At 47.1% G+C, this 14,554-nt stretch overlaps 1 protein-coding gene across 1 annotated transcript in view; it reads right to left on the bottom strand.

The window, feature by feature from the left end:
• NXF1 (nuclear RNA export factor 1) overlaps nucleotides 1–14,554 on the bottom strand; it is a 391,991-nt gene that overhangs the window by 90,161 nt on the left and 287,276 nt on the right. The window contains exon 15 of the mRNA XM_085625971.1: nucleotides 11,437–11,501. Coding sequence (XP_085482097.1) covers nucleotides 11,437–11,501 — 65 coding nt within the window. The remainder of the gene's footprint in view (nucleotides 1–11,436; nucleotides 11,502–14,554) is intronic.

The raw sequence follows: 14,554 nt of genomic DNA, 5'->3' as shown, positions 1-14,554 counted from the left end.
CATGTGACACAAACATGAACGGGCATTTATATTTAAAGACGCCATTTTCATGATGAGGATCGAATCGCTCTTTCCACACTGTTAAATTACAAATACACATATGTAGCGTGTTTCCCTAGATATAGCGGTCTACAGCTAAAATGTTTAGTTATCTCTATTAAGTTTCCAGGCACTGGGCTGAACGTCATTCGCACTTCCTTTTAAAAATCTCTGATCGGTTTTAGCAATAACCAATCATCCAGCAACTTGTGGTTTAAGTGTCGGTGTGAAATCTATAATAATGTGGAAAATAATACGGTGTCAGAATCGCATAATTCCTTCTGAATATAGGTGACACGTGGCAACCAGGGGCGATGCGAGGGGGAAACCCCTAAGGAGGAGCAGATTAATCCAAAGAATTGCTGCTTTTAGCTGGGTTGGTCTAAATATTTATGTATTTCCAGATGGGCACTGGAAGTGTTGGCTAGAAACACAGGGGCAGGAACTGCATAAAAAAAACACAAAACCTGCATTGGAAATCCGAAAAGGGGCTTAAGGGTGCTGGTTAGATTGAATAGGTGCTTGAGAAAATAGACATTACCACTAAATACATATTGGTGCAGAAGAGGACATGGCGTGGATTCTGGAGCATCAATAATGGTCATGGATGGGTGGTGTATTTCCTATATTTTAGTCTAGGTACTCAAAAGGAAGTGTACTTAAAGTGCTGAGGTATCATAAAGCCGGAGAGAGATACAACTCCTGAGGGTGGTACACATGACGCGCTCTCCTTTAAGACTGGGGCTTCAGATATCCTGAAATGGCAGTTTACACTCTGGGGACTGCTTTGTGGTTAATAAGGGCTCTGGATTGTTGTGAATGTCACAGGGATACCAAGTGTGCCGCTATTGATTCTTGGGCGATATCGGGGTGGAGTGAGTGGGATACCCACCAAAAGGCAATAGAGGTATTGTGAGGGAGTCACCCAAAGGTGCGTTGCAGGAGCAAGTTATGAATTGAGAGAACCAGATTATCAGGGGGTGGGCATGAGGACGTGTGTTTAAAGGGCAGAATCGCTGCCAATGGCGCTGTGAATGTGGTGGCTTCGAGGAACAGTATGACTTGTGCAATACAACTCCTGAAAGGGGCACGTACACCTCCTGGGTGTGCATCATTTACTCACCTTATTCAGACACCCCCCTGCCCTCCAGGGGCGGGGTCGCCACTCCATGCATTGAGCCCAGTTCTCCGCTGAGCTCGGCCGCCGCTCTCTCCCTCAGCGCCGGGAGCTGAGGGCGGAGGGGCTGCTGGGGCACGGAAGTGACGACACGCAACACCGCCACGTCTGTGAGGGGCGAGCAGGCCCTGCTAGTCTGTCTTCCATGCTGACGGCCCCAGGTACTGTTATCTGCCAGTCTTTCTTCCGTGTCTATGGAGTAAGAGTTTTTGAGGCAGGCAGCCCATCACCCCCCCTCCTGTGAGGTACAGATCAGCTCCAAGGGACTCGATGCACGTGTATTTACACTGAGCCTGGCTTTTAACCAGTGCTGGAATTGGGAACAAGCGCTCGCCATGACGTATTTACTAGGCTTTTTCTGCCGTCCCACTTGGACGGCCTCGCCTGCTAAAAGGTTTCTTGTCTTTATGGGGCCATGTGTTTGGCCCCATAAAGATAAGAAACCTTTTGCGACGAACGCAAAGCAGGCGAGGCTGTCCAAATGGGACGGCCGAAAAAGCCAAGCAAATACGTCATGGCGAGCGCTTTTTCTCAATTCCAGCACTGGTTAGAAACCAGAATAAGTCACAACGAGCTCTTTTCCAATGGCTGGCCACCGTTTAGCATAAACGGTGACGCCGGCCAATGGAAAAGAGGGGCGGGGCTTAATGCCCCTTACAGTAAATACCCTATATCATTAAATCTCGCCAGCGAGACTGCACATGTGCGCAGCCTACGCTAGCGAGACCTAAAAACAGGGCCAGTGAGCTAATCCATGAGGATAAAACCATCACTAATACCTCCATTCGTTGTGCCCTAGATGCAGCAGACACCGCCTCAAGGGCAATCAATACCAGTGTCCTTTTGCGCAGGCATGCCTGGTTACATATATCCGGTTTTAAACCAGAAGTACAGAGTTCTATACTAAATCAACCTTTTGATGAGCAACACTTATTTGGGCCCAGCGTAGACGTATCCCTCGAAAAAATGAAGAAGGATACAGACCTCGCCAAATCTATGGGAGCCTTGCAATCGCAAGCTCCCAGACGATCCTTTAGAAGCACCCATCGAGGCTACTCTGATAGCCCCTCCACCTCTTACAAAGCTCCTGCACAATCTATCTTTGCTAGAGGTTACCAAAGGGGTGGTTACAGGGGGAATAACAGCAAAGGCAGAGGCAAAAATAACCACTCCCGCTCTGCCTCCACACCTACCCCATGACTTCCCTCCACTTCCCCCCGACTATTCCACTCCAGTCGTTGGAAGACTCCACCAATTTCTCCCTGCCTGGATAAACATCACTTCAGACAGGTGTGTCCACCAAATAATTCAATCAGGCTACTGTCTCGAACTAACATCTACCCCCCCCAAACATCCCAACCAAACACCGTCCAATGTCACAAGAACATCTGTCACTTTTAAAGCAGGAGGTAATCTCCCTACTACAAAAGAGTGCAATAGAACCAGTTCACCTGCACCAACAAAACAAGGGAGTCTACTCCCTCTATTTTCTCATACCAAAAAAGGACTGATCTCTAAGGCCTATTTTAGACCTCAGACGTCTAAACATATACATACATTCAGACCATTTCCACATGATCACACTTCAGCAAGTCCTCCCTCTGCTTTCCCAGGGCGACTTCCTTGCTACTCTAGACCTCAAGGACGCCTATTTCCACATTCCCATTCACAACGCTCACAGAAAATATCTAAGATTCGTGGTGGACGGTCAGCACTATCAATTCAAGGTGCTCCCATTCAGAGTCACCACAGCACCAAGAGTGTTCACCAAGTGCCTAGTAGTAGTGGCAGCACATCTAAGAAGACAAAACATACATGTCTTCCCATACCTAGACAACTGGCTCATAAAAGCCAAATCGTACAATCAATGTGTACAACGCACTCGTGCCACTATTCAACAACTTCACAACCTGGGATTCACCATAAATCACGCCAAGTCCCAGCTCCAACCGTCCCACACGCAACAATACCTCGGTGCCACCATAAACACCGCAAGAGCACTCGCCTATCCCAGTCCCGCCAGGATAGCGAGCATCCAAGCTCTTCTCACCAGATTTCAACCGCAACACTCTTCCAGCTCGAGTGTTCATGCAACTCATAGGAATGATGGCCTCTTGCATATTCATAGTGCCTCATGCAAGACTCCAGATGGGTCCTCTCCAAGAGTGCTTAACACGCCAATGGACCCAGGCTCAAGGTTCGCTAACAGATCTTAAAGCCCGACTTTCTAGTCGAAGACATACTCGAATTAACAGAGTAACACAGCAAAACTACAAAGTAGCTAAAGAGCACTGGAAAAAAACCGTTGCGCGTCGAAGGCGCGGAAAAAAGGGAACTGACGTCATCAGGCCGACGTGGGCTTCTTATGGCTCCGGTGACGTCGATCGGAGTCGCGTGCGGAGCCAGTGCATTGTGACGTCGCCCACGTCGACGTGGAGTGCTGGGAAAGAAAAGTTCCGTGGAATGCTGGCGCAGGGGATATTCACAAGGTGAGGAATCCACTGGCAGATGTATCCATCAGAAAGTGTTTTTAGTACAGCCTGGACCACACTAGCTTGTTGCTTGGTTTGCACATCTACACAATAATGTTTAGTGAAAGTGTGCGGTGTTGACCATGTAGCTGCTTTGCAGATATCATCTAATGGAATGTTTCCTAGAAAAGCCATAGAAGCCCCTATCTTACGTGTAGAGTGGGCTTTAGGGGGAAGAGATAGCGTTCGTTTTGCTTTGTGATAGCAAATTTGTATGCATTTTACAATCCACCTAGCTATCCCTGATTTTGAGATGGGGTTGCCTTTGTGTGGTGGAGAGAAAGAGACAAATAGTTGTTTGGTCTTTCTGAAAGGTTGTGTTCTTTGGATATAGTAAAGTAATGCCAGTTTAACATCCAACGTGTGCAGAGCCCATTCTGCAACAGTTTGGGGCTGTGAGAAAAATACCGGTAATTCTACCAACTGGTTTAGATGAAAGGGGGAAATGACTTTGGGTAGGAATTTTGGGTTGGTACGGAGAACAACCTTGTTCTGGTGCATTTGGAGAAAAGGTTCTTGTATAGTAAGTGCTTGTATCTCACTGACCCTTCTAAGGGAAGTGATGGCTACAAGAAAAGCTGTTTTCCATGTGAGAAATTGCAGTTCGCATTTATGCAAAGGTTTGAAGGGCAGGCACTCTGAAAAGTGATAGGTGCTGTCTGTTCTGTAGGTAAGCGGCAATTGCTGCGAGGTGTAGCCGGATGGATGTATATGCTAGGTTACACCTTTGTAGATGGAGCAAGCAGCATATGACGTGCTGTATAGATGCGTTTAGAGGATTGATTGTGTTATTATGGCAATAAACAACAAATCTTTTCCACTTAGCAGCGTAGCAGGCTCTAGTGGTAGGACGTCTAGCTTCTCTGATGACGTTCATACAGTCAGGGGAAAGGTTAAGGTATCCGAATTCTAGGACCTCAGGAGCCAGATCGCAAGGTTGAGCTGAGCTGGGTCCGGGTGTCTGAGCTCTCCATGGTTCTGGGTTAGGAGGCATGGTGAGAGGTGTAGCTTTTGGTGTGGTACTACCGAGAGTTCCAGCAGCTTGGTGTACCACGGTTGGCTGACCAATGTTGGAGCTACTAGGATGAGCGTGAGGGAATGCTGTTGTAGCTTTCGCACCACTAATGGAATTAGTGGGAGAGGTGGAAAGGCGTACGCAAATTTGCCTGACCAGTTCATCCATATCGCATTGCCTTTGGACAATGGGTGTGGGTATCTGGCGGCGAAGCTTGGGCATTATTTGTTTTCGTGGGTGGCGAAGAGGTCCATCTGTGGATGCCCCCACGTCTGAAAGAACGGGTGAAGAACCTGTGGGTGAAGTTCCCACTCGTGGATCTGCTGCGTCTGTCTGCTGAGCAGATCTGCCATGGTGTTCTGGACTCCTGGGACATGTTGGGCTAGGAGAAAGATTTTGTGTGGAATTGCCCATCTCCATATGCTCTGTGCTAGTTGAGAGAGCTGTGGAGAGTGTGTGCTGCCCTGTTTTTGAATGTAGTACATGGCCGTCATGTTGTCTGTGCGAATCAGGGCTGCCTTGCCTAAAATGTGCGTCTGAAAAGATTTTAGGTCTAGAAAGATTGCTAGTAACTCCAGATGGTTGATGTGGAGTAACTTTTGTTGCGGCGTCCATGTGCCCTGCACTGTGAGGTGTAACAAATGAGCTCCCCAGCCGGAGAGCGATGCGTCTGTTGTGAGGATTATTTGTGGAAACGGGTCCAGGAACGGTCGACCTTGGAAAGATTCGTGGTGTTCCACCACTGCAGAGAGCGATGGGTGCGACCGTCTACCAACACCAGATCTGTCAGTTGCCCCGGGCCTGGTTCCACTGGCGTGCTAGGCACTCCTGGAGTGGACGCATCTGGAGTCTTGCATGAGGCACTATGAAAATGCAAGATGCCATCATCCCTATTAGTTGCATAAACACTCTTGCTGGGAGAGAGTGTTGTGGTATGAATTTTTGACGTAAAGCCTGGATGCTTGTAATCCTGGCAGGATTGGGATAGGCTATGGCTTTTGAGGTGTCTATGGTGGCATCGAGGTATTGTTTTGTGTGGGATGGTATTAGCTGGGACTTTTGGTGGTTCACCGTGAAACCTAGCTGGTGAAGTAGTTGGATTGTAGCGGCGGTGTGATGTACACACTGGTTGTAGGCCGTGGCTTTTATTAGCCAGTCGTCCAAATATGGGAAGACGTGAATGTGCTGTCTTCTGAGGTGTGCCGCCACTACTGCTAGGCACTTGGTGAATACCCTTGGTGCTGTTGTGACCCCGAATGGGAGCACCTTGAACTGGTAGTGTTGCCCGTCCACTACAAACCTGAGGTACTTTCTGTGAGCATGGTGTACCGGAATGTGAAAGTATGCGTCTTTCAAGTCCAGTGTGGTGAGAAAGTCGTTCTGGTAGAGGAGCGGGAATACTTGTTGAATGGTTACCATGTGAAAATGGTCCGAATGTATGTAAGTGTTTAGAGGCCTGAGATCTAAAATAGGTCGTAGAGTCTCGTCTCTTTTTGGTATCAGAAAGTACAGGGAGTAGACCCCTAAATTTTGCTGATTGACGGGGACTTGTTCTATGGCATGTTTTTGTAGGAGGGAGATTACCTCCTGTTTTAGTAACGTGGAATGATCTTGTGACATTGCGCGTTGCCTGGGTGGGATGTTTGGGGGGGTAGATGTTAATTCTAGGCAGTACCCTGAACGAATAATTTGGGTTATCCATCTGTCTGAGGTGATGGACTCCCAGAAGCGAAGGAAATTTTGTAGCCTGCCCCCGACTGGAGTGGAATGGTCTGGGGGGAGCGGGGGGGGGGGGGGGGGGGGTTGTCATTGGGTAGGTGGTGTGGCAGAGCAGGCGGTATTTGTTTTGCCTCTGCCTTGATTGTTATTGCCTCTATATCCGCCTCGTTTGATAACCCCTTGTGAACGTGGATTGAGTAGGGGATTTGTAGGAAGTGGAGGCGCTATCTGAGGAATAGACTCTGGCGGTACCCCGAAAGGAAGAGCGGCGAAAGGAGCATCTAGGAGGGTGTGACTGCAGGGCTCCCATAGATTGCCGTATCTGTGTCCTTCTTCATTTTCTCTAGGGCCTCATCTACCTTTAGACCAAATAGATGTTGTTGGTCAAAGGGATGGTTTAGAATGGAGGCCTGTACCTCAGGCTTAAAGCCTGAAACTCTGAGCCAAGCATGGCAACGGAGGAGGACGCTAGTGTTAACGGCCCTGGAGGCTGTGTCTGCTGCGTCTGCTGCGTCTAAGGCGCATTGTATAGAGGTATTAGTTATGGTCTTACCCTCTTGGATCAATTCATTGACCCTATTTCTGTATTTTTCTGGGAGATGGTGTATGATGGTTTCCAACTCATCGTAATGGGCTCTGTCGTATCTGGCCAATAGCGCCTGAGTGCTGGCGATACGCCATATATTGGCTGCCTGTGACGCAGTGCGCTTTCCCGACGAGTCTAGTAGCTTTGACTCCTTGTCAGGAGGTGGTGCTTCGCCTGACGCCTGGGAGTTTGACCTCTTCCGTGCAGTGGAAACCACTAGGGAATCCAGTGGCGCCGGCCCTTTGATATAAGCAGGGTCTGTGGGGGCAGCTTTATACTTTTTTTCCTACACGTGGGTTAATGACCCTAGCCCTAACTGGGTCTTTAAAAACCTCTGGTGCATGTTTTATCACCCCCTTAAGCATAGGTAGTATAGCTGTAGACCTATGAGCGGTATCAAAGGTGTCGAGGAGGAAATCCTCCTCTACTGGGTCAGTGTGTAGTTCTACCCCATGGTAATGTGCCGCCCTCTGAAGTAGGTGATGGAAACCTAATGAGTCTTCCGGTGGAGATGGCCTGGATGGGTAAAGGTCATCTTGTGGGACATCTGGAACGTCAGGATTATTATAGTCATCCCATGGGTCTGGGGATCCTGTAGGGGTGGGGTCTTGTGGCACATCCCCTGGATAATATAGGTCCCCTTCATTATCGTCCGGAGACGGGGTTGGGGAGCGATGAGGTGGGGGTGGAGAAGGTGGAGGGGGCGGAGGGGGAGAGGGTGGGGAAGGAATTCTGAAAGGAGAGGTAGCAGTGTCCTTCCTCTTTGGAGATGGAGGCGGAGTTGGTTTGTCCAAGTGTATCTTTTTAGAAGATAGAACCAAATGTCCAGTTTTTGGATCCTTGGTAAGTGTCTTTTGTAAGGGATCCGGCGTAAACAGTTCTTGTGAAACTGGTTGTTCCGTCGGCGCCGAGGATTTCGGGGCAGATGGCTTTTTATGCTTGTCCGTGCTGTGCTTTTTGGGAACCTCCGATTTTTTAGTTGGCGCCGAGGTGGACTTCGGCGCAGGAGTGTAGGTGCCGATGGCTTTATGTGGTTTGGTCGGCACCGAAAGGCCTGGTTTGGACCCAGAGGGCCTCGATGCGGAGCTCGGTGTTGAGGTAGAGGCCGATTTGTTTTTCGATGCCGAAGTGTGTTTTTCGGTACCGCTGGAATGAGCCCGAGCCGCCGGAAGGCTTGTTTGGCTTCTTCACCGGGCCCGAAGGTGGGGTGTTTGAAGCAGTGTCTTTGGTCTTGCCTAGGCGCGAAGGTGTGACCGGAGCCTTTTTGGATGTCGGCGCGGGTGTGGGAGGTGGTATAGTACTCACGACCCTCTGCGCCGGGGTGATGTCCTCCACATCCGAGTCATCGGCTTCTGAAGCACTGACGAGGTCGTCTTCTTCGGTGTGCTGCTGTCCTGGAGCTTTGACATCGTCCCCGAAGAGGTCGACTGGAGCGGAGGTCGAGGAGTGCGCCATGTTGCGTCTGGCTCTTCGATCTCGAATAGTCTTTTTCGATCTAAAAGACTTGCAGGCGGGACAGTCTCGAGCCTCGTGTTCAGGTGAGAGGCAGAGGTTGCACACCTCATGAAGATCGGTGTGGGGGAATTTGGACCCACATCGAGGGCACTTCTTAAATGGAGTTCTTTCCATCAGCCGAGACCGGAGCCGGGATAGGCCCGAAGGCCGCAGTCGACGACTGGAAACGAAGAAGTGTCGATTATTGAGGAGATCTGGATCTGAAGAATACCGATAAGCGAGGATTTTGCGTCGATCGTTGAGAAGGCGACCTCGACTCCACAACCTTCGACGACCGGCGCCGAGAAGCATTTCTCCTCTTCTTCTTATGCCTTCTCTTGGAGTCATGCAAAGTAGATGACTTGAACTTCGACCTTTTTTGACCCCTTTTTTCTTTCCTTGCCTTGGCCATATACAGCTTGGCCACCCGCTCCTTCAGAGCCTTCGGGTTCATCTTCCTGCAGGAAGAACAACCCTCGACGTCGTGGTCAGACGAAAAACACCAAAGACAGTCTTCATGGGGGTCAGTAGTAGACATATGTCCTCCGCATTCCTTACAGGGCTTAAAGCCAGACTTCTTCAGGGCAGACATGTCAAAAGGGAGAAAGATACAATCGAAATAAAGTATGGAGAGTCCCAGAAAAAAACGTTCGCGTCGACAGCGCGGAAAAAAGGGGACTGACGTCATCACGCCGATGTGGTCCTCTTATGGCTCCAGTAACGTCAAACGGAACAGCGTGCGGAGCCACAGCATTGTGACAACCTCATCGGCGTGGAGAGCTAAGAAACATTTCCGCAAAATGCTGGCGCAGGGGATATTCATAAGGTGAGGAATCCACAGGCAGATGTATCCATCAGAATTCAGGTATACACAGTCTTATTTAAGGGCAAAGTTTTGAGGCGGAGTCCCGTGTCAACTACTGTTGAGACAAAAATCTCATGAAGACTGCGTGAAGCTATGCTACTCTGCCTTTGTACATTTTATGGAAATCCTGTGTTTTTTGCCACAGTGAGTTCAACAATCCTACATGGCTGTTGGAGGTACTCGGTCATACCTTTTTGTTAACCCCTCTGAAGTCGCAGGATAACCAACGCGTACCTATTGAGTGCACAATGCAGTCTACATGGAGGCTGACAGTAGCGCCAATATGTTTGTCATAATTCCCCATTTTCTAGAACCAGCAGCAGAAAAGCATATGAGGTTGAGTTTCACACTGCACTATCTGCTTGAGGGTGGCATGTTCACAAGTGTGAGGCCTTTTCTTGGGGCCCACTGGCATTCAAGGACTACTGCACAGCATGCTCTGCAGTTACAATTGTTTAGTCAAGCTTACAATACTTCTGCCCTCCAATCAAACTTTCATGCCACTACCTTAGGCACTTGACCAGCCCAGGGTAGCAAGGATAAAAGGCAAGCCTTATTCAAGGAGGCAGAGGGTTTAGAACCTAAGATTCAATATAAAATGGTAAATAAAACTTAATCATTTCAATACTCAGGCAGTGCTTTACTTTGAAAAAGCAAAGTACTTTACAGTGGGATAGAAATCTAAATAGCATTTAACCATATACATTATAATTGTTTATTACCGCTAAGCACTTGATTTCTATGAACATTGCTCAGTAGGCAGCCTCTTTATAAGCGTACAGGTAAAACATAAATGTGCCCGTCGGTGCATTAGAATCATACTGCCAGTCACACAATTATAGGGATTGAGGGGGTAGACGACACACTTACTCAGAAAAGGGCTGGATGACCATTTTGGAGATCCTCTATAATCAGCACAGCTCTGATCTCAAATGTAAAAACTACCTGCAGCACTTCCAAGTGGGGTGCTATAACAGTAGGAGCAATCAGACTGCTGCAAAGGTACCACGAGGTGACAGAAGAGAGACTATACCAAAAAGCATTAAAGAAAATACATCCCTCGGCTTGAAAAATTCCAAATGTGGCATCAGCTAAACAATGTGACCAAGGAAGAGCCACACAAGGAAAGAATAATTTCAGATCATTGTGGACATCGCAAGGGTTTTCTGGATATTTGGCTGTAAACCCACAGGCCTCACCCAGGGCAGGATTGGGGTGTGCTGAGAGCACATGCGCAAGTCCTGCTATGCTGACGTTCTCCTGGGAAAAACCACACTAGAAAAGGACTACTAGGAAAAAAAACACCAACCGAGGACTACTTTCAACTTCGCCCATCCGAATGAAAATAAATTATATTTAAAGCTTATCAAAAAAAAAAAGAGAGTTCTGATAGAGTATGAGAATAGTGTAGATCAGAGTAACAAACTACGGTAAAGGTTGCATTGCTTTAAGTTCTTTATGGGGGCGGTGGGGACGATCTAGACAGTCCATAGAGGGACTGGAGCTTTATTACTTTGCCCAAGCTTTGAGAGATAGTCTATGTTAAGTTCTTGGTGATATGGAAGGACTACTAAGTGCTTATTCCAACAAGCTCAAGGGATGTAGGAGAAAGTAAGAAGTGGAAACTGGAGGCAGGAGACTAGTCTAAGCAGTGCAACAGAATGAGAAATGGATTCAAAGGAGAGATCACTGATCCAATAACCTCCTCTAGGAGCATAAAATGATACAAGGTCAACGGTTCCTGTGGCATTCTAGATTAACAGACTAGATGACAGAAGAGAGTGAGAAGCACCAAACAGGGGTTGAAATCAGTTTAAACACAGATCAATTCACTGAGCTTGGGGCCACGCTCTAATTTTCTGTTGTCAGACTCCTACCCACCTCACTCCAAACCCACTCTTTAGCACACAGCAGTGCCTGTGAAAGAACGGAATCGCTTATAGGATTATTTGGTTACACACACACACATCTGTATGAAGGAGTTTAAGACACAAGGACATGGTCACTTACTGTGATCCTTCTCATTCCTCACATTTCGGCTGTGTTTCAAGTAGGCATACAGGGTACTCCTTACACTGGAAAAAAAAACTCAAAGGTCAAAAAGGCACGCCCTATCTTCCTTTCATCAACCCAACCCCCCCCCCCCCCATCCATTCCAGAAACCAGGCCCTCCCATGAAGGACAATTCTGTGCTCTCCCTGGAAAGACAAAGGAGCTATAAAAGCTCTATATTCATAATCATTGTACCAAAAAGTAGTCATGTGAACAAAGCCACACAAGGAAAAGTTACTTACTTGTATTCCTTTTTCTGCATCACACATATCCCTCCACTGAAGTCATAAACATAGAATATTTCCATGCATTTGCGGGGATCCCAGAACACCTTTTCATCAATTATTTAAAGTCAATCTTTAGATGGAGGAAGTCACCTCAAAATCCATAAAATTAGCGTTACCTCCATTAAAAAACCTGACAGGCCTGCTTTTTACTGAATTTTTCTGAACCATAAAATGGCATTTTTATGTGACCACATTGCAGTATCTGACAAGAGGCAATTTGTGTTTAATTATAAAAACTATTAGGCACATACAAAGAGAAAATTGAAACAATCATTTCCAATGCAATAGCCCTAGCTTTTTTATTTTTTTATTTTTTTTTTAGAGTTAGAGATATCGGCGTTGTAAAGGACTGTCTTTTACCGATTGTAGGAAGCTCGCTCTCTATATACTTTATCAAAGTGAGGTATAATGTGCACAGAGTCCAGTGGAACCCCAAAGGTAGGCAGAGGTCAAGTTAGATAGCACCTTACTCTCTATTTGTGGTAGTGTGGTCGAGCAGCAAGGCTTTATCAGAGGACAGTGTTAAGCATTTGTTGTACAAACTCAGTCAGCAAATGAATTTACACACTCAGATTGAACTTCAGACCAATTATTTTTGTATAAAATATTATTTTAGTTATTTCATTTCCTAGAACCAAGCAAACCTGGCACAGGTAAGTGATAAATACTTTGCAGTAAATATACAGTCGTAATACTGTTTGGATTGTAATGGTGTATGCACTTTGTTCTGACTTATTGGATTTTTTCAGAGAAATGCAATGCTTTGTAAATACAGTGGCATAGACTTGAAGGAGTAGTTTCTTACCTGTAACTTCAGTTCTGTAGTAGGGGTATCTCTGTTATAGTCATAATCTGTGAATAGTCCCGCCCATGCGTGGACCCAAGAGCAATCGAAATAGTCTCTTAAATTGTCCTCTTCTGCAGTCCTGCATAGACACTTAAGAGAAAATCAAAGACAAATAATGCAGCCTGACATTAACAAGGCTACACTGGCCAGCACTTCATCCGGAAGTGACAAAAAAGATAGCCAAATAATAATTAAATTTAAACATTTTGCTAAGTTTCACACCAGGAGAAACTCCCCTTCACAAAACTCCTTTGTCATGATAGAGAGGAAGGGTTGGACAGACAAGCCCCATAGGCTGCCATTATGTGTCTGGAAAAGGGATACCGTGCCTTTAAGGAATCCTCTAGAGACCCTCGGTATCCCATGATGCACAGCCAAAGGCAAGTTACTTTCAGTTCTTTTTGAAGGTGTATAAAGCCAGGCCTGTAGCATTCATGATGTCGTTTCATCCACCGGGGAGGAGGATGGGTCGCTTATGACTATAACAGAGATACCCCTACTACAGAACTGGAGTTACAGGTAAGAAACTACTCCTTCTGTAGTAGGGGATCTCTGTGTATAGTCATAATCTGTGAATAGAATGGCAAGCCCATCCCAAACAATCCAAACCCAGCGGTGGAAGAAACTTATAGAATCACTACTGAGCAAATAAATTCCTCAGTGAAGCCTGCCCAACCTGCGCATCTAGCCTGGCATCAGAGTCCAAGCAGTAATGCTTAGCAAAGGTATGGACGGACTTCCAAGTGGCAGCCCTACAGATGTCTGCAATGGGAACATTACGCAGCAAAGCCGTAGTAGCCGCTTTGCCCCTGGTAGAGTGAGCCTTAGGCTTACTCCCTAGAGTCTTGTTAGCTTTCTGGTAACACAATTAGATACAGGACACAATCCACCTAGAAATGGGCTGTTTAGAGGTGGCAAGACCAGTCCTGACCGATCCATAATTAACAAATAACTGATCCAATCTACGAATCTCCTTGGTCTTATCTAAGTAGAATTTTAATACTCGTCTCACATCAAGTGAATGAAGGGACCTCTCCGCCGGAGAGGAAGGATGTGGAAAAAACGTTGGTACGGTGATCGTTTGATTGATGTGGAAATCAGATATAACCTTAGGGAGAAACTTCGGGTGAGTCCTCATGACAACCTTAGATGCATGAAATACAGTATAGGGCTCTTGGCAACACAGGGCCTGGATCTCACGCACCCTGCGAGACGATGTTATAGCTACAAGGAAAGCTGCCTTCCAGGATAAATGCTGTAAAGAAGCCTTATGAATAGGCTCAAAAGGCTCCTTCATCAATCTAGACAGCACCACATTAAGCTCGCACGGAGGCGAAGGATGCCTAATGGGAAGAAACACCTTCCTCGACCTTCCAGAAAATCTTTGATGAAAGGGATTTGGAAAAAGGAAGTTTGTGAAGGGCATTTCCTATACGCAGTTAAAGCTGCGAGGTGAACCTTAATAGAATGAAAATTAAGGCCAGATTGAGCCAAATGCAGCAAGTACGGAAGGATTACATCCTCCTTGCAGGATGTAGGATCAGCATCTTTAGAGGTGCACCAAATGCAGAATCTCTTCCATTTGTATGCGTAGGAAGTCCTCGTAGACTGTCTCTTTGCCTCTTAGTATCACCATGCAGCTCTCTGGAAGATTTAAATGTCCATACTGCACTAGTTCAGGAGACATGCTGCCAAACTCAACGACAAGAGGTTGGGATGCACCATCTGCCCTCTGAACATGGAAACCGAAGATGCAGCAGGAGAGACCGGTGTAGCAGGTCGGTGAACCACCACTGCCGAGGCCATTCCGGAGCAATGAGGATCATCCTGGCCCGTGACTGGGTAAGTTTGATCAACACTGTTGGGATCAGGGGAATGGGTGGAAAAGCGTAAAGCTGATCGACCAGTTGATCCACAGTGCATTCCCCAGCGTCCCCCGTTG

This window comes from Triturus cristatus, chromosome 9 (assembly GCF_964204655.1).
Source record: "Triturus cristatus chromosome 9, aTriCri1.1, whole genome shotgun sequence".
NCBI classification, from domain to species: domain Eukaryota; kingdom Metazoa; phylum Chordata; class Amphibia; order Caudata; family Salamandridae; genus Triturus; species Triturus cristatus.
This window is presented reverse-complemented; position numbering and strand designations above follow the sequence as displayed.